Here is a 21186-nt window from a genome sequence, read left to right on the forward strand (position 1 = left end):
CTTTCATATCAACTATTCTCCAGTCTAAACATGCCCAACTCCCTCAACCGTTCCTCATAAGGCCTGGTTTTCAGACCCTTTATCATCCTCTGTGCACATTCCAGCTTATCAATATCCTTTTCTGTACAGTAAAAACTTGCATGGCAGGAGAAAAGAGACCTGGCCTTCTCTCTAAGCTAGGAAAAGGTTTTTTCTGTGCCAGTAGAATAGTCTCCCTCTAGAGATAAGTCATGTGTCAGCATACAATTCCAGTGCATGCAAAACAATAACAATAACAGCAGCAACAACAACAACAGCAATAACAGCAACAACTTCAAGAACAGCCTTTGCTGGCTATTGACAACAGGCATTGCAGACATTCACTGACTGCTTCTTTGTTTATCTGTATTGTGTTTTTAAATGCAATTGTGTTTTGTATTGTATTTTAATGACATTGGTGTATGCCACCTTGAGATGCCTGCATAGCAGGCAGTATATAATTATTTTAATTTATAAACAAATAAAAGGATAGTTTTCTATGTGCAGGGAACATTTTGTCTGGATGAGCAATCCAGACAAGAGAGAAATGCATTTAAACCAATTGTCTACTACACGAGTCGGCAACCTAAGGCCCATGGGCCACAAAAAGACCATTGGGGTCGTTTAACAGGCCCCCGAGCTGCCCGCTTGGCGAGTCCCCACCTGCTGCGCTAAACCCGCGCAGTGCAGCGCAGGGGCTCGCTTCCACGGCACCAGAAATTGCATCTGTGCATCCACGGCACCAGAAATTGTGTCTGTGCATACACAGATGCCAGAAATTGCAAGCATGTGTGCTCATACACACATGATCCAGCCCACGGAAGGATCTCCACTGGAGTGAACCAGCCCAAGCAAGGTAAACCTTGCTGACCCCTGGTCTACTAGATAACCCTGTTAATAATTAAATAAAGAGAAGGCTTAGGAGCTGAAGGAGCAGAGCAATGCAGAAATTGGGAGGGAATTAAGAATCTATGTCGCCCATTTTTTCTTCATGAGGCAAGCACCCAGTTGGTTTACAAGTTGTGGTAGCTGGAAAAAAATGTCTCCATAATAAAGGTGAACATTTGCTTATAAATAACCAGAGCTCACATTGGTCCACTCCTGGTTTTATCTAGAAATCTATTCTAGAAATAATTTTATAGTTATAATAGGCAGGATGTTGAGGGAGGGCAGAAACTCTACACACAAACACACTTTGCACTTCTCCGTCAGGGATGTTGGTTAGGTTTTGTCATTCTACGCCGCAATGCAGTCTTCACCTCCACACAAAGACCCGCCACATAGTAATGAAAGGCAGGCAAGCAGTTGTAGCAATTTAGAAGAAAGGGGCAATTATTTTGAAAGGATAAAAGTTCCTTGGAAGAGCTTTGTTAAAAATGCAAAAAAAAGAGGTGCATTTTGGTTGGCTGAAGAAAGGCATTGAAGCATGTTCACTCAGAAGAAAGCACCACCGAGTCTAACACAGCTTATGCCAGCTAAATATGCTTACAGGCCCAGAATCTGGATTCATTATAAGTTCTGATTAAAAAGAAATAAACCCAAATGTAGCTTTTCCAGACTCCATGGGCAGAGAGTTTCAGTGATCAAGTCTGGAAAAACTGCATCTGTGAGCTGCACCCAGGCTTCCTATGAGTGAAGTTCCAGTAACAGGATACTGGAGGAAGGGAGAGATTATTGTTGCAGAATCCGCCTTCCCTCTGCAAAAGCAACTTCAGAGTGTTATGGGGAGCTTCTGGAACATCCTGGGGGTGGGACAGCACTGGAGGCTGCAGGAGAGGAAAAGGAAAACTGCAAAAATGATGCCCCCCCCCCAGCAGGAGGAGCTTATGATGAATCAGAGACTCTTCCAGAGACCCGTGAAAACATATGCCATAAAACACTGTACTGTCAGACTGCTTGAAAAAGCGATCATTCTTCCAGTAAAAAAATAATTGGGTAGGAAATTAAATAGGCATTTTATTGGCCAGAACCCAGAATGTTGGGTTTCGTTCCCAGAAAATAATATAAATGTTGCTTAATTATTATTATCTTAGGAAGCCAATGTGTAGTTTCATAGTGTTTACATATGAGGCGATGTGTTTTCTTTTGATTGGGTTTCCCAACCCCTCATGTTTAGTGAATTGTCTTCTAATTATTATTCTAATGTCCTTCGGGTTATCTATTATTTTCTATTATTATCTTAAGGCAATATAAAGCATAGCATTGTTGCTTCTAATAGCGAACTCAGGTGGTGAATGCTGACAGGATGGAAGCCAAAAAGGACCACAATGATGCTTGACACAATTTGTGGACCATTGACTGAAAAGCAGCACACAGGTATTTCTTATCTTGCAGCATTCATAAGTTGCAAGCTGACTGTGAAATCCCTTTCCTACAACTGCAAAGTGATCAATCCACCAATAAGTTATCCTTATGTCTATACTTAAGTTCTGCTATCTGCCAAAACCCTTGGAAAGTAGCATGCTACAAATTTAAGCAACTGAAAGAAAGGATTATATGAGACAGGCAACCTGTCTGGGGCTAATTCACACACAACCCAGTAATGGTTTATGAGAACACAGTTGCATGAAATAGGGGTATCTGATTGCCCCTCAGAGACATTTTTCGTAAGTGCATGCGATGGTGGGTCCTTTATTTTTTTTTTCTACTCACCTCACAGACTTCTAGAAACTGTTTGCTCCATCTTGTGGCCAGATTAATTTCCATGCAATTGCACAAATTCATAAAATCACGACTCCCATCATATGCTAAACATTGATTTGGTTGTGAGATGGAGACATTTATTTTATTATTAGGTGATTATTATTTTTTAAAAACCCCAGCTTTCATCAAGTAGGTATTAGGATGGTGCACAAAATAAAATAAAATGTTTCAATGCTTTACTGCATGGCCAGAATTTGGATTTAATTGTGTGCTTAGGGTTGGATCTACCTGAGAACCACTGAAATTAATACACTTAAGTAAGTTATCCATTGGTTTCAATGGGTCTGTACTGAATATGATGGGCACAATCTGCACTATACATTTAAAGAGGTATTATACCGGTTTAAATAGTCATGGCTTCCCCTGAAGAATCCTGGGAAATGGAGTTTGTTAAGTCCACTGAGTTGTTAGGTGACCCTTATTCCAAGAACTACAGTCAATCCTTGTTCCCAGGTAAATCTGAGATCTGTAGCTCTGTGAGGGAAATAGGGGTCTCCTAACAGCTCTCAGTGTCCTTGACAAACTACAATTCCCAGGAATCTTCGGAGAAAGTCATGATAATTCTTTAAATATAAAGTGTGGATGGGGCCTAAGCTGGAGACAACTTGGGACTGATTTTTTTTTTTTAACATGTGAATTGGCTTAACATAAATTCATGTACTTTGAGTTAATTGCTAGGTCCCAAGGAATATAGATACAACATAATTTATGTATTTAATGTGCCACCTTGTTGACTACCATATGTTCTATTATTCTGTAAACGCATGTCTTGTTTGATTATGGATAGCAGTCCAAAGGCCATATTCTCTCTGCAGCCATTTGAGTGGGGTCAAGAAATGACACGAATTCATGGTCCAATTCAAATCACAAATTCAAAGTCACAATCGGTGTACTTATCTGACTTACATTAAAAAATAAACTACCAGAATGCAATCTGCACTAAAAACATTTTATTTTATTATTATCATTTTTAAAAATCCATTTTGGATACTAATGGAACCGGTCCTTTCCTTTGCACTGTGGCAACTTCCAAAATATTTGCTAGCATTAGAAAAACTGAATTGATATAGTTTGATATGTTCTAGCACAAGACCACTTATGCCTGCATATACACAGACAAAATAAAAAAAAATGTGAATCGACTTAAATTCATCTCAATCTGTAGTTTTTGCAGCTTAATAGAGAACCCAGGACAAATTCTACAGCAACCTATGGAAACAGGCCTATATTGGAAAACTTGCAACTGAAAACAAGTAGTGGTAATTGTTTTACATTGTAAGCTGTTTCAAACCCTTAGAAATATGAATACAATCAAGCAGCATAAACTTTCTAATGCAGACCAGAAACCTGTAAACATAAGATGAGGACAGAGAAATGTTACTATCCTAAAAACTAAAATATAAATCCTAGAGAGCCGAACTCTTCTAATGCAATAAATTCTTACTCACTCAAACCGGTGCTTTAGGGGGCTTCAGGAACAGGCTGCAAAGTAATAAAGCATTTTGTGGCGTTTTTGAGGCTGTCCCCTCCTTTTCTCCCTCCCAGCTTTTCCATCTGAAAAAAACATCAGTTTCGCCAAAGACAGATATGAATAGGGCCGGGTGCCGCTTCTCGAAGAGGCCAAGTTGTGTTGATATTTGATATAATAACTCCGGCCCAAGTGGGGAAAGGGAGCCGTGATAGATGATTTGTAAGTCAATCTTTGACTTTTGTGTGTAATCAAACCTCTTTGGATTTGCTTAGAAATCACAGTCCAGACAGGAATGTCTTCTGAATCCCACTTCTTCCTGCTCCTACAGATGTAATAAAATTATATTGTGCGGAAACCAGCGGAGGGGGGGTGGTATTTAAAATGCATGTAATCTTTCTAAATGAAGACATCAGTTGACACCTCTTCCAGCCTTGAGTGCATTTGTAGGATTCTCCAACACACACACACAAAAAAAACCTATTACTTGCATCCTTATGGCAATCCAAAAATCTACAGAATGAGGTAACAGAAGAATGGACTGCAGGTGGAGAGGGGTGGATCGCAATTTTTAACGCTTCACTACGATAAAGAAATAAAACCTCGCTGCAAATAGAAATCTGGTATTTGGCAGGCAAAATCCTGGGCTACGCCAGTGTATTATCACTATTTATAGTTTTTTTTTACGCAGGGAAAGTGGTCCCCCTCTGGGTGGTGTTGCTGGAAGCATTCTACAACCACATTCTCACCTGCTTGACACCTCATTCTGCTCAGCCTCTGCCTAGTTCTCCTCCATATAAAAGGAATTTCAGAGGCCTGGAAGTGAGGATTCCCCAGGACAATGAGATGCAGATTCTTTTGGAGACTGATTTTTTTTTTAACATGTGAATTGGCTTAACATAAATTCATGTACTTTGAGTTAATTGCTAGGTCCCAAGGAATATAGATACAACATAATTTATGTATTTAATGTGCCACCTTGTTGACTACCATATGTTCTATTATTCTGTAAACGCATGTCTTGTTTGATTATGGATAGCAGTCCAAAGGCCATATTCTCTCTGCAGCCATTTGAGTGGGGTCAAGAAATGACACGAATTCATGGTCCAATTCAAATCACAAATTCAAAGTCACAATCGGTGTACTTATCTGACTTACATTAAAAAATAAACTACCAGAATGCAATCTGCACTAAAAACATTTTATTTTATTATTATCATTTTTAAAAATCCATTTTGGATACTAATGGAACCGGTCCTTTCCTTTGCACTGTGGCAACTTCCAAAATATTTGCTAGCATTAGAAAAACTGAATTGATATAGTTTGATATGTTCTAGCACAAGACCACTTATGCCTGCATATACACAGACAAAATAAAAAAAAATGTGAATCGACTTAAATTCATCTCAATCTGTAGTTTTTGCAGCTTAATAGAGAACCCAGGACAAATTCTACAGCAACCTATGGAAACAGGCCTATATTGGAAAACTTGCAACTGAAAACAAGTAGTGGTAATTGTTTTACATTGTAAGCTGTTTCAAACCCTTAGAAATATGAATACAATCAAGCAGCATAAACTTTCTAATGCAGACCAGAAACCTCCATATAAAAGGAATTTCAGAGGCCTGGAAGTGAGGATTCCCCAGGACAATGAGATGCAGATTATTTTGGAGACACACAACAAAAACCCACCCCCTCCCCACGCTTCCTCCATTCTCAAGACTCTGAGGTCAAAGTTGAATGAACCTGACAAAATCCAGGGCGCATGCCTAGGCTGCTATACCGATTCACATCTGGGCAGCTCCAGATGTGTTTATCTGCCATGTAATTTTGTAGCAGCCACAGTCTCTGCCCAATCTACCTCTGTGGGTTACTGTGAAAATCAAGCAGAAAGAAAAGGCTATGTGTGTCACTCTCAGTTCCTTAGAGGAAGGACACGGCACACAAGCCATAAACGAATTAATACTTAGGGGATAATATGGCCAAATTTAAATACTTATCATTTCCAGTTATTTCAATGGGGCAGAAAACGATTTGCTTGTGTCCTTAGTTAGTTAACATTTAGGGAAATAAATGTTGGTGTTGACAGTCCTTTCAATAACCATGGGATGTTGGCTGGTAGTATTTGCAACAGAAAATGTTTGCTTCCATATATATAATGTAGCCTCAGAGAGCGGAGGTTTCATTTTAATTTCCAGCGGGCAGACCTTTCCCTATTTGATAGTCTAACCAGGTTCAGATAATCAAATGCAATAGGTTAATGAACAAGAATAGATCAGATTAATGACAAGCCTTTAGAGAGCACAAATATATTTTAGAAGCCTGGAAGGGCCTGGCTGATTTTAAAAGAAAAGACATTGGCTAATGTTACTGAACAAATGAACTTTGAAAATATCAGTAGCAAGTAGGAAATGGAACTATTACAGGGAGTTGAGGTGGCAAAGGGCACACTCCCCTGGCATTTTCTCCTAAGCATCTCACATTAAAAGGAGCAGGGCTTGCACTAAGAACATCACTGTTCTTTTCCACAACCTTTATTAATTTCAGTGGGACTTGTGCATGAGAACTCAGCTGGGGATCATGCCCAGAGCATTGGTGTTAATGTGTTCAGATCCTTTCAATGACACTTGGTTGCTTCTTAGGCAGTTTTGCATGAGAAATAAGCATATGAAACATACTATTGAATGTTGGGCTTCATAATGACATAGTTGATCACATACTGTATTAATTAGAGGTGTGCTTGCACTTCAGACAAACCCCAGACCAAAGTGTGCCACAACGAAAAGATACAGGATTTATGTGAACTGAAATGAATGTCTTTCAAAGGATTCCAAGGCAAATTGGGTTGTTCCTGGAGCTTTGGGACAGATTTAGAGGGACTCTGAAACACAGAAAGTGAGTCTGTATAAACTGATATACACACCAAGATCCACATATTAGTAGCATGACAGGAGAGGGGAAACGGAAAGTAAGGTGCGCAGTTTTGTAGCTAAGAGCTTGAGTTTTCAACCAGTGAATAATTTTATCAGGACTCCACTTTCTGCTTCTAATCATTCTGCTTTTGGGAGGGATGCAGAAGGAACATCAGTTTGTGGAGGACCGGTTCAGCCATGAGACAAGGTGAGGTTATTGCCTCAGGCAGCAGGATCCACAAGGGCTGCTTCCTCCTTGGCAATCACCCATCCATGCTGCTTCTCCAGGGTCCTCTCAGCACATATCATGCGCTGGTGGTCTCTTTCACCCTAGGGAGGAAATGACAGGAGTTGCCCTCTGGGGTCTCCTGGGCTCTGTCCCCACCCAGCATTATTCAAAGCTAGCCTCCTTTCTCCCCTGAGATGGCCTTTGATTCCCACTTCAGCTGTAGGGTCAGAGTGATTTGATTTCCTCCTCCTTGTTCCCAGTGTAGCTATTTATTCCCGCCCCCGCCCCCATTCCTGATGTAGATCTTTAAATACAAATTGCCCCTCACAAAGTGGGGGGAACAAATTCCTTTTTCCCCAAACGACTCCCCCTTGCACATAATCCTCTGTAGCTATCTGTCTGAAACTTGGCAGTCTTCACTCCCTCAGGAAGAGAAACTGTGCCTGAAAATATAATCCAATTCTGCTAAGGAATTAAAAAGTTATAGGGTTGCCTTTTAAATATATCTATATTAATGGTAAAGTTAAAGGAACCCTTGACCATTAGGTCCAGTCGTGGCCGACTCTGGGGTTGCGGCGCTCATTTTGCTTTATTGGCCGAGGGAGCCGGCGTACAGCTTCCGGGTCATGTGGCCAGCATGACTAAGCCGCTTCTGGTGAACCAGAGCAGCGCACGGAAATGCTGTTTACCTTCCCGCCGGAGTGGTACCTATTTATCTGCTTGCACTTGGACGTGCTTTCGAACTGCTAGGTTGGCAGGAGCAGGGACCGAGCAATGGGAGCTCACCCCGTTGTGGGGATTCGAACTGCCGACCTTCTGATTGGCAAGTCCTACCTAGTCTATAAATCCCTGTCTGAGACTCAATAGGCTTCTTACCCACAAAAAGGGCTACTTTGCCTTCAAATTTCATTCAATTCTGACAAAGAGAGGTCTGACCAGAGCAATATTTTAAACTCCTATATGACTTTATGGTCAGATTCTTATTTTTCCAGATTCTTATTTTGATACTACACGTACATGTTCAGCTGTGTGGCGGTTGTACAAACCCCGAACAAGGCTCCTTATATGTCCCAGACTATTATATGTTTTTTTAGAAAATAAAAAGCTAACTCACTCAGCCTTCCTTGGGTTTATTTCCAGAATGGGTCACCAAAAAAATAAAATTTAAAAAGCAAACCTGTTCAAAATAAGAAGCTGCCAAAGTTTTGTGAATCAGCCCTACTTTGAGTGAATCATTTAACTACATGTGCATCTCAATGCACATGAGGGATATTTAATTCATATTAAGTGTCTAATACAACTTCATTTAAAACCTAATAAATGATTATTACAATCTCCTCATAAGTTTGATGTTTACCCCCAAAAAAAAAAACCTTTGGAAAAATCAGCCAAACATACTTGAGACCAAGGAAGTCAAATAGATTCCTTATAATGTCATCAGCGCTAACTAATCATCATGGGAGACAGTCCAGTTAAAACATGTCATCCTTGATCTGCAGTTCATGAGTTAATTGGCTAATCTGCTGATTAATTGAATTAGTGCTTTCAGCTCCGATTCCTCTACAGCCTCCCAAAATGGGTATTGGTGTGCAATGGAGCGAGCAGGGGAGGGAAGGGAAGGGAAGGGAAGGGAAGGGAAGGGGGGAGAGAACTGTGCTGAGGGCAACTTGACTTCCCAGATGGAATGTGCTGGAGATTCTTCCTTGTTTCCCTTCCCCATGGGAGCAATAAACAAACAGACAAATAGGCTCTGAGCACTGTTAGGCAGCCACCCTAACCACCTGCTACGCCTCAAACAGCCTCCAGCCTGGGATCAGGGGTAGAGTCAGAGGCCAAGCAGAATGGCAGTCAACTTTATAAATATCCCTACCACAGCTGCTGAAGCTGAGGTGTCAGGCTGAAGAGCAAGAGAGATTAATTTGGGCACATCTTGTAGTATTATGGGGATTGCTTAGACAGTCGTCTAGGGTTACACACAAGCGCACACACACTTTTATGTTACAGCTCCCACACAGGGCCGAGAAGGCTTTTGAAAGGTTGAAGGGAGGCAATCTGACAGAGAGAGCAGTTATATATTAATTACACTGAAATAAAACTGGCTGCTTTTCGGGACTGGACTGCATGTCAAAGAGGGACCCTAGATAATCAAATCATTGGGCAAGTTCGTTGTTTCAACGATTCGAGGGTGACATCTGCAGAAACAGGAGCAATGATGTGAGCTAAGCTAAAAGCTACTCAGCCTTCACAAGCTATTCCTGGGTTTGGCAAAGGAAAGGGAGTGGTCTGACCCTCCTATCCCTGAGAGTGCTCAAACTAGAGGTTTCTTTCCCCCAATTACGATGCTGTGGCTTGGGGTTTGATTGAGACCAAACGGCTGGAAATCTCACTAAATAAATTCCTAACAACTTTGCCTGGAACACCCACAGCATGTATTGGAGAAGAAGTGAGACTTAAACTGATAAAATGGTGCACTTTTAAGTCTTTCTATATATGTTATTTTAAACTTTTCTGGAACAAGGCAGTTATATTAGCAGCAGTTACTGGAAAGTCAAATAGGGAAAGGGGGTGTTAAAATTAGGGGCACTGGGCATTAACCCCCCAGAATTTAAGATACTGAAGCCTAGATCAATCAAAACGTTGGTTACATAAGAGATTAAAGCATTTTCTCCCTAGTTTAGATATGGAGTCGAGTCAAACCACAGCATTTTCACTATACCCTCACCCTGCAAAACCTAGTCATGCTTTAGAAAGTTATTTTCATAAAATCATAGAATTGCAGAGTTGGGAGAGACCACGAGGGTCATTTAGTCAAACGCTCTGCAAGGCAAGAATCTTTTGCCCAGCATACAATCGGGTCAGTGACTGAAATAAACCGATTCATTCATTCATTTGCCCAGCGTAGGGCTCAAACTAACAACCCAGAGATTAAGAGTCTCATTCATTACCTACTGAGTCCCTTTATTAATTTGCCATCTTAGATTGACCCTACTATTAGACAGCCTCAGACACAGCTGATGACCGTAGGGGTGGAGACGTTGTTGTTGTTCTTTCACTTTTCCCAAGAAATTCAAAGCAAAAAGGCAGCAAGTTGTTCATTACTTATTTTTTATTCTTGTATTTTTACTGCTAGAATGGCAGAGAGGTATCTGTGGAACTTTCCTGCCTCGGGTCCAGAATACCTTGGTTAGCCTTGCCGTATATTGCACCTCGCCTTGAGGAGAGGGGTGCCATTGTTGCTCTGCTTCCAGCTGTGGGGGCTGGTGATAGGGCAGAAGGCAGGGATGTCAGCAGTAGGTGGCGCAAGAGCCAGTGACAAGGGCAAGCTCAGCCAATGAGAGGCAGAGCCACCTAGTTCTAGCTTTGACTCCTGTCTCTTTCCTGTTGAGGGCAACACCGAGACTAACCAGGAGGAAGCTGGTGGGAAGGCCATGCTCTAGGACAGTTGTAAGTAAGATGGCAGTTAGGTGAGGGCTGGCTGAAGGCAGATTAAGGTTGGTGGCCCCATTCACCATAGTGGACCAGCATCCACTGGCTTCAGGTACCAATTCAGGCACCATTCAGGCTCCAAGTGATGGCTTAACAGTGTTCTGATCACTGTTCTTGGAAAATTCCAGTTGAACAACATATACCTGAAGGAGCATCTCCACCCCCATCACTGAGATCCAGCTCCGAGGGCCTTCTGCCGGTTCCCTCACCACGAGAAGTAAGGTTACAGGGAAGCAGGCAGAGGGCCTTCTCAGTAGTGGCACCCGCCCTGTGGAACAGCCTCCCATCAGGTGTTAAGTAAATAAACATCTATCTGACTTTTAGAAGATATCTGAATGCAGCCCTGTTTAGAGAAGTTTTTAATGTTTTATGTTTTATCGTGTTTTAATATTCTGTTGGGAGCTGCCTAGAGTGGCTGGGGAAACCCAGCCAGATGGGTGGGGTATAAATTTTTATTATTATTATTATTATTATTATTATTATTATTATTATTATTATGCATCTGTGGGGCAATGAAATTTAAACAGTGTTTCATTATGTATTATGTATTCCATTGCACCATCTCTACTGAACCTGAAGACCTTAGCTATTTTTTATTATTATTTTACAAAGATTGGGGGTTTTTTAAATAAAAAATAAAATCAGGAGAAATGTGCCACAAAGCGAATCTCAAAATTTGCAATGAAACTGAGGCCAAAAAGAAAAAAAAAAGCCTGCATATTCTTGCTAGACTGCAGACACATTCATTTGAACCATACTTCCTTTGTTTGGCATTTTATCATTATGACCTTTTGGTTAAACTATAAAATTAAACTTGACCTACAGCTCTCTCAGGAGAACCATTATGCCACAAAGAGATGCTGCCCAGCAATGAGACCTCTTCATCGAACAACTTCACAATGAAGTTGAGAAATGCAAGTAGAACACTAAAGAAACCAAAAAAATAAGGTGAACTCACAATGAATAAATAAGTAAAACCTTTGTTGAGCAAAGAAGAGGAAGTTTAATTTTCTTCTGTTTTTCTGATTATTGGACCTAAAAGTACAACTACTAAAACTATATTAACATAAACAGATGGACTAGCTGGTAATTCTCTGGTTTATGTAAACCCCCTCTCTGAGTTATCATCAACATAAAAGAGATAAAAGGGAACCATATTGAGAGGAAATCTTCCCGTTTGCCTTGCCCTGACCTCTGGGGGGGTTATTTTAATGCACACTGTGACGACCAGCACCATCTACACAGTCCACATTTTATGATGGACAGCTGCGCATAACAAACTCACAGCCTGCTCCGCAACCCAGATAAACCGAAGCTTCTTGGGCTGCGGCTGGTTAAGATGTGATCCTAGGCAAAGGCGCTAGGAAGCAAGACCCACTAAAAACACGGGGACCCGATAACCATAAATATGGATAGGATCAACTATAGGCCCTAGCTGGCAACTTTGACCCCCAACATATAACTGGTGAGCACAGCCAACTAACTCCAACCGAGTTTATTCCAAAACGGCGTGGTGAAGGTTGTGGGAGTATAATTGTGCTCAAATTTTGGCGCTTTTGCCGGGCTCGGAAACAGGTTAGCAAACAGTTACTTGGCACAGAAAGCAGTAACTATCCACCCAGTTAAGGAAACATGCTTAGATTCAAGTTTTGTGCCTCTGACCTAAATGTGTTTAGGGGCACATCGTCCAGAGATGGATACTTCCAAGTCAGCGGGCCAAGCACGAAGCCATACCTTCATTGAGCTTAATGAAAATAAACACAGCATTTGGGGATTCGTTTGAAATCCCACCAATTTCCATTCCAGCAGCCTGGTAATTTGCATGCGTCTGGAAGAAAATCTCGTTGATTTCAATGAAACTTTCGGGATAATTATGGGGAGGCTTGCACAACTATAAAGCATCTAAACTGCTCACCTGAAGGGGGTTGTAGTTTGGGCTGTGTTGCCACAGATTCATCGGAGCCGATCCCAAACTAAGGGGCAGGTTCCTCTCTGAGAAAGACAATCTGGGAACGGGGTAGGATCTTGAGGTGTGTGTGGAGACCTCTTGCTGTCACAATTCAAAAGGGCTAAATTCTCTCTCGAAGAGGACCCCCACTGGCTGACCCTGGAGGGGGGCTGTTCCTCCACTTGCCCCACCATCCCAGTCTGACTTGGGAAGAACGTCTCCTTCCTTTTCACAAACTTTTCCCCTGCGCGCCCACTTTTAGAAGGGGCCGACGACGCCCTGTTCTACTCAATTTTCTACTGCCACTGTCAGATCGGTGTCCCCAAACCCACCCAGGTCGTTGCATACACCAGTCGAGGGCATAAACTACGTGTGAAAAAAATCTCTGCACCTAGGACACGTGTGTGGCGCTGAGGGCGGGAGGAGGAGAAGAAGGAGAAGGTCGTAAGCTCATCGGGGGAAAACACACCATCGCATAGGTGGCATGGGGCTGAGAGATTAATAGAAAGTGGAATCGCTGTGAAAAACGGTACCCACCCTCCCACCATCACTACCCCGAAAAATGCAAGGAAGGACACGCAAGATCCTACATAGTTTTGCTCTCAGGTTTGTTTGTTTTCTGAAGAGACTTTTGAATCCTTAGTTTGTGCTGGCATCTCGCTTTGCACTGTCGACTGTGTACAGAATGACTAGGGAGATGCTTAGCGCGTCAGAATCTTAAAAAATGTCTCGATATTTAAAAAAAAAATCCCTCCAGACTCTCCAGTGTTATTTTATTTTTAAGGAAAAAGACCCCGAGAAGCAAGAACAATTTTCTCTTTTTCCAAGGCTGTGCCTCGGATTTACCGAACGGCGCATCCTGCCCGAAAGGGTTTCTAATTCAGCTAAACTAGTCGCTTTCACCGGGGCGACATTGGCAGACTGGGTTAGGCAGAAATCCAGACAAACTGAGGAGCCCGCCAAACTTCTTCCAAACTGGACTCGCCCTTTTAGGTAAGGAGGATCATCCACCGTACCAGTGTGCGCCCCCCCCCTACACACACACACACAGAGAGAGAGAGAGAGAGAGAGAGAGAGAGAGAGAGAGAGAGAGAGAGAGAGAGAGAGAGAGAGAGAGAGAGAGAGAGAGAGAAATTCTCGGCCGGTTCAATTTTGGCGCAAACGCCCCGCGCGCTTTGCAGCGGCAAAAACCAGGAAACAGAGGACTTGTCAGGTTTACGGGTCGAGTGAAAAGCCCACGCGGGAGGAGAAATACATATTATGACGGGGAGTAGCGGGAGAAGAGACGGGGTGCGAAGTTAGAGCCGTGTTTTACGTTTCTTCCAGGACGCGTTTCGGTTGGGCAGCTCGGCAACAGCACCAAAGCTCTTTAAGAACGTTTAACTATGATCCGGTGTTTTAGAGGACGGCTGCAAATATAATGGACGCTGAATTTGAGGCCTGGCGCAGAGCGCAGATCGTGGCCCGCTGCGTAGAGACAAGAGGAAACCAGCCACGCTTCTTGTGTATAGAGCGGGTTTCGTTAAAAGGGAACAGCCAGCCTTGTTGTGCTTTTTATCGTTGCAGCGAGATCCCCGCCACACACCCCATTCTTGGTTTAAGTAAGCAAGTATTGTACTTCCCTCCCGCCGCCCACATTGTTGGCGTCAGAAATAAATGTCCATAATGATCGCGATAATCTCGGGATCTAGGCGGCTGCTGCAATGGGCTCTTTCCCCTAACGATTTGCCTTTTGTGGGGTTTTTTTTTTTTTTTTTTTTTTTTGGTAACTATTATCTTCTTGCCGCAGCTAGTCCCTGTTTCTGTTCTGGTTTGGTGCTTTGCGCAAAAGCCCCTCGCCTCGACCTCGCGTTTCCCTTCGCAGTTCTCCTTTTCCGACCCTCAGCCCGGGGGATTCCCTCGAAACGAATCCGCTGGGAGCGGGGGTGGAGCAGGGATCGCCGTCGTTCCTGCTAAGTTGGAAAACATCTCGCTTCTACGGGACTGCAAATAGCTGAACAATGTGCGCCCTCTTCCAAGAGGTGTGGGGGGAGTAAAGCGGTGTGGGGGTTTTGGGAAAGGGTGGGGAAGGAATCCCCCAGATAGATCTCTCTATATTCTTTACTTTGTGTAAGAACTTTCGATACCCAAGTCTGGATTCCCGGATTCGCGGCCCCTCCAGAAAATTAATTTTCGCCTCCGGAATCTCAAACGCCTTTCTTCGCAAGGTCTCTTTCCGACGGTTCCTAGAAGCGCTTATCGAAGGGCTATTAAATGCGGTTCCAGGAGACTTGGCTATAACAAGGGGCAAGGAAGTTGCTGTCCCGCCCGCACCCGTTATTCTCTAATTTTTCCCGAGGCAGAGCATAATTAAGACATTTGTAATTAAGACGAGCCCTCCAATTTATTTATTTTTTAAAAAATCAGCCCACTTGAAGTAGAAATAACAAGAGAGGGAAGGAGTTCGATTCACAGCAGAGGGGCCTCGGGAAACAGCGCTGGGAGACGGGCCTTGTCCTACTGAGTTAAAATAATTCACCCGTGAGGCAAAGTGGGAAAGGCCGGCGGACTGCAAATCGGACTGAAAGCCACTATATTTCAGAGACTGATAGACCGGGCAGTTCTCCTGCGCAAAGCTCCACTGACTGCTCGAGGAAGCGGCTGGAAAACGTCCCAAGGAATTGCGCTTTTTCCAAGACTGGACGGCAAACTCCAAAAATCCTGCCGAATCCGAGCGAGTTGCGACTCGCTGTCCCCCGACGGGGCTTCGGCTACAGCGGAGAGGTCAGAATAGGGATTTTGTTTTGCTTTTTAATCGTCATAATTGCATTGAGGGGAAGTGTAGGAAGCGGGGAAAGGACTTGCAAAAGGACTTCGATCCTTGGCTACGTGGAAATCTAAGCCCCGCTGGAGGCTCGACGGCACTTTGGAGCGTGCGCTCGCTCCAGACTCCCAGCAAGGGACTGACTTCGAGCAGGCAGTTTCATGAAACAACCCACCGGTAATTCTGGCCTGTATTTATACTCCTAGACACACGAATTGACTTAAGGTTTTAACCCAAAGAAAAGAGATTTCGCTTTTACTGCAACAGGAAAAAAATTACGTTTCGGAAAATTACAGATTTTCAGCGCTTTCCTGCTTCTGAAGTCCTTATTTTTTAAAAATAATATTATTTACAGTAATTAAACAACCGTCGTTCGAATTATAACTGAAGTGATTTGACACATGCAGCCAAACAAAGGGAAAAAATGGATTACCATCAAATGGCGTTTTTAAACCCTTTCTCGCAATAGTGTCATTGGAAGACACAATATAATTTACAGGAAGCACTGCTTAAAACGGAAAACGGTTAAAAAGCTGAAAATTCAAAACGATCACCTGGGATGTCATGTAATTATTTGTGGAGGCTGCGATCCCACGCATACACGTAAGGTCCCATGAACTACATGGGACTTACTTCTGAGTAAGGCTGCTTAGGCTCATATATATACGGATCACAAATACTGTACAGCTATAGATACAGCTATAAATAAATATAGTAGATATATGGCATGCGTCCTGAAAGACCAGGATGAGGAAGAGGAACCGATGTGAAAAGTAGGTAAGTCTTTGCTAACACTACACCGAGCCCCCTGGAGCCGTGGGGAAGGAGGGGGGGACCCGGTCCTCGCAAGAGCCCAGTCCGTCCATCCTCGCTGCCGGGCTCCGCGGCCCAAGGACTCTGGAGAGGAGCCGCTTGAACGAAAATAGTCTCCAAGCTGAGTTGCCAATCGCGGCGCCTTTTTCCGGCAGGACCCGCAGCCCAGCTCCCGCCCGTGGGCCCAAGGCCTGATCCTGTTGCGTCCCTGAGTGAACTTCCCCGGACTTCTCCGCGCTCGGAGTCCCGAGTCTCCATCCCGGGATGTGTTCGCGGTAGGAGCGCGCGAGGAGGCGCCCCTTTCCCAGATCTCTTCCAGGCCCGGCAGTGGCGAGCTGGCAAGGAGCGTGCGTCGCCCACCCAGCGCCGCTTGGCCCTTCGGGGGGCGCTCTTTCGATGCCAGGCGAGGCTTGCCTTGATGCCTTTGGCTATTAATAGCCATCAGCCGGTCTATTCCTGTCCTGGAGGGGCGAAGGGGCTGCCTGGCAGCAAGAGGAAGGCAAGGCGTGGGAAGGCCGAGTCCCTGGGGACGCCCGGGCCGGGGTTCAAGAGATACAGTTTCCCCGACGGCTATTAAAAACCACAAGCAACATTGAGGCGATTCCTGCATTTCAGGGGGTCGGACGAGACGGCCCTGTGGGTCGCTTCCAATGCTACCATTCTGCGCTAAATTAACCTTCCCGAAAGATGTCTCCGTCGCCTGCAGCCTGAACGGTTTCCACCAGAAACCTCCAAAAATCCGGCCATTATTCCGGGCCCCCTGCAGCAACACCTGTCGGCGGAAGGTCAAGCTTCCGCAGGCCACAACCAACGCCTGTCTCGTTGGACGGGCTCTGGCCTCGCACTTGGCCACGGCTTCCGCGTGCCAAGAGGACTCTCCAGCCGCCCCAAGGCGCGTCCGCGGACCCTTTCCTTCCTTCCTTCTCCCCCTCCCCAAATCCAACCCCGTCCAGGCCACTCACCGTTGGCGTTGAGGTCCAGGCACTGGGCGGGGTCGTCGGCGTCCGGCAGCTGCCCGTCGGGGCTGAGGCTGTCCATGGACAAATCCAGGCTTTTGTCGTCCCAGTCGCGGAGCTTCCTCTTCTTGTGCGAGCCGATGAGGGCCTCCACGGAGAAGGCGTGCGCTCGCGAGCTGAGGGCCACTGCCGAGCGCCTCCTCTCGCTCATTTTAGCCGCCCGACGGGGTGAGTGCGTGCCTGGCGAGTCCCGCGGCCCGAGGGGCAGGCACGCCGCCAGCTGCCCAAGCGCTGGCCGGAGGGAGGGCGACGCTGGCTAGATGGCTGGTTCACGAGGCTGGGCCCCAGCAAGAGGCAAGCGGAGAGGCCGCCTCGACGTGAGAGCGCCCAGCGGCCGCCTGGACGCTACATGGATCCGCGGAGCAGCGCAGACGACCCACCGACCGCCCGGATCGCCGGCGCCGCTCAGAGTCGCGGCGCTTGCAGCCTGCGCTTCATTCTTTCCTTTCCCTCCCCCCCCTCCTTTCCCTCCCTCTGATTGATCCAAACTTCTGGGGAACTTTCTTCTCTCCCCCCCCCCCCCCAACACCCCCGACGACACCGCCAGGCTGTGCGCGCCTGTCAGGAGAGAGCCGCAAAGCCCCTGCCCAATGGAAAGGCGCGCAGGCCAGGGACCTCGGCGCCCCGGAGCCAATGAGGAGGGGGCGGGCCAAGCGCCCGGGCTGCTTCTCCCAGCTTGGCTCCTCCTGGGCAGCTGCGCGCGGAATTAACCCTTTGCTTGACGGAAGCCGAGCAGCACTCCTCCCCCCTCCGCCAGCACGCAGCCACTCTCCCTTCTCCCCCTCCAAAAACAAGCCGAGGGGGCGCCCAGCCCCCCACCCTGCCCCAGATGCTAGCCCCCACCTACCCACCCTCATCCCTGGCATCTTGCATAAGATTCTCCCCCACCCGCTCCCCCAAATATGCGAAGCTGCTCGGAGAAAATTGACAACGCCGACGACCGCATGCAGGAGAGATCGTTTTCCACTTCTGCAAACGCTACCTTTTCCTTCTAGCGAATTAAAGCCGCGAGGGTTGGGGGAGCAGCAGCGAGGTTTCTAAAATGTACTAACCAATATATATACAGTACATATCTCCTTGAAAATGAAGTCCGTTATGAGGGTCTGGCAGTTCCGCGGCGAAGTCCTGTTTAAGCAGCCTGATCCGGAATTCCTCCCGAGTGCAAAGTTTTGTGCGCGCGCGAATAGCTTCTTTGGGCGTTATTGGATGAGATTTAAAATGGTTTCAATCCAGGCAAACTTCGATGTTGGTAGGTTGATGGGTGGACGGGAGGAGGGACTGTCCGTGAAAACCTTCGGCCTTAGAAAACTCTTTCAGGTGTGCGTCCAAAATGCATAATCACAACGACCGAATCAAAACTCAACAGAGGCACAATATATTTCTATATCACGGTATGACGGCCACGACTATTCGATGTTTCCTGTCCTAGTGTTTCCCAACCTTGTGCCTCCAGATGTTTTTGGCCTACAACTCCCATCATCCCTAGCTAGCAAGACCAGTGGTCAGGGATGATGGGAGTTGTAGGCCAAAAACATCTGGAGGCACAAGGTTGGGAAACAGGAATTTCCTACGCCTCTTTACATCTAATAATGTATGGAATGTATTGACCATTCTACTAACCCATCCGCATAATTCTGATTATCGCTCTGCAAGACTTACAGGCCACATTCCCACGGACTCAAAGAGGTTTACTGGGGATGGGGGAAGAAAGAGCGCTGTAAACGGCAACAAAAAGGTGGATGCGGTAAAAGACGTGGGCAGGATCTAGCCCAAGGTAACAGCCACTTTTAAGTTGACCTCAGAGTCAAGGCCGTCGAGAAGGCTGCGATTCTAAACTCTCTAGCTTGGGAATACCTCCCGACGAAATCAGCGCACAGGAGCCGGCAGTAAAAATCTGTCCCGGTGAAATCAAGGCAGGCTGCGATCCTGTGCATTTCCCCTCGAATTAAACCCTAATTATTCCCGCAGAATTTACTTGCCAGTAAAGCATGTAGAGGCTGCCTGGTTTTGGGGTTTGGGCTGGAATCGGCCTCTTTATGGAGAGGGTATTTTATTTTATTTTAACCAAATTTCCCAGTTCATAAATCTGGGCAAAAGCGAAGCGGAGTCGTCATTTTTTAATAAAATGTCCAACTCTGTTTTCTTGCTACATTTCATTCCCCCTACACGCCCTTCTATGTTGAGACACAGAAACAGAAAAACGAACTGCCCAATAATCCCACAGCGTTGAGAGAGAGAAAGAGACGCAGGGAGCGCAGGCAGGCAGCCGCGCGCACGAATCGTGCACCAAGCCTCTCCTTCATCCATAGCAGACAAAGGCGAAGTTGTCATAACCGACGCTCGCAGGCTGCTGCCCTGGACGGCAGAAAGGACGCGGGGACATCCAGGCAGCCGGCTATCTAGAAAGCCACGTCGGGGCTAGCTAGGCAGCGTCTCATTGCGGTCCTTTGGCACGGCTGAACCAGACTTTTGCTGGGGCCAAAGGCAGCCTAAGGCACAAACCTCCTTCTTCAGATGGATTTCAGGTCCTCTGAGACCGAAGAACCGACGGGGAGGGGGCTGGGAAAGCTTGGCGAAGATCAGGTAAGGTATCCCGCGGGCGGGCTCGGTGCCTCGCGGTGGCTTGGACGGGCTGCTCCGCTCGGAGTTGACAGCGACAAATAACGCGCGGGCGCGCACCAAACTCTCCCTCTCGCCGTCTTTTTCTTTCGATTAGACTTCCCCGACTATGGTTACCCACCATGCCAAGAAAGCGGGGCTTCTTCGTCAGCTTTTGAGCTCATATCCTCTCTTTCGCCAGCCTTCGAATCGCACGAAATTTGCAGGAGGCTGAATTCCGGCAAAGCAGCCGGAGGAGGGCGAAAGTTCGGGTCCTCCACGCAAAAGCAACCGTGGTGCGTCGGGGAAGGAATGGCGGGCGTCAGAGCGCGCGATTCTCTCAGTACTGTATTTGGGCGGACTCTGCAATTCAAAGGCTCTTTCGGAGAGGAATAGATGCTTGGGGAGGGCGGGGAGGCAAATAGGTGAGGGGCTCATTTTTGTATTAAAACAGAAACGAAGGAAAATAGGAGCTACCTGGGGAAAGGAGATGAAGAATTTTTTGACGTTTAGACTAGCTTTTTTTTTAAGCCGCTCATTCGTATCCTAGGAGACCCTTTCTAAAACCAAAATCCTGGCTTTAAAATAGACAGAATTATCTACTCACCTTTAATCCTTGTAAAGCCGGCGGATTTTGATAGTGTTTATGTAACGGAAAGCTTTGTGAGGAAAATTTAAGCGCTCTCAGAAGAGGCAGTGACACTTTGCCAAAAAAAATTTTTTTAAATCTTGGGTGCAAGTTCTTTCGATTTCCATGACACTTCAATGCTGCAACCCTAAGAACATTTACTCGAGAGTAAAGGCTCACTGGAGCCAATTATATTTGCGTGAGCATGCTCTGCACGCACATGGGTCCAGTCAGTTCAATGGTAGCCACCTGGACTGATTTGCTAGTAAATAAACAGGGTTCGAGTGGAAGGGGGGCGCTGAGTGAGATTACTTAATTGCCCCCCCATCCTAAGCACACTGATGTGTACGCAAATTAAGTGGAAACTATCGGGATAGAGTTCCTATCCATTTAATGACTGGTGATAAACCCAGCACAGAAACGAAAATGAGTTTAACAAAATCTCATTTACTCTTGCATCTTGCCTTATGGCCTGTGCGCTTCTTTCGCCCACATCACGGTCCCAGAACAAGTGGCCTGCAAGGAACCTGGCCCTCGGGAATCTGTGCCGCGGACGTCCAACTA

At 45.8% G+C, this 21186-nt stretch overlaps 1 protein-coding gene across 1 annotated transcript in view; it reads right to left on the reverse strand.

The window, feature by feature from the left end:
• Positions 1 to 17993, reverse strand: part of TBX15 (T-box transcription factor 15) — a 96668-nt gene extending 78675 nt beyond the window's left edge. Inside the window, exon 1 of the mRNA XM_083719104.1 lies at positions 17343 to 17993. Within this exon, the coding sequence (XP_083575230.1) occupies positions 17343 to 17547 (205 nt within the window). The 5' untranslated portion in view covers positions 17548 to 17993. The remainder of the gene's footprint in view (positions 1 to 17342) is intronic.
• Between the last annotated feature and the right edge of the window lie 3193 nt (positions 17994 to 21186).

The sequence above is a fragment of the Podarcis gaigeae genome, assembly GCF_964106915.1.
Source record: "Podarcis gaigeae genome assembly, chromosome: 17".
Taxonomy (NCBI): Eukaryota; Metazoa; Chordata; class Lepidosauria; order Squamata; family Lacertidae; genus Podarcis; species Podarcis gaigeae.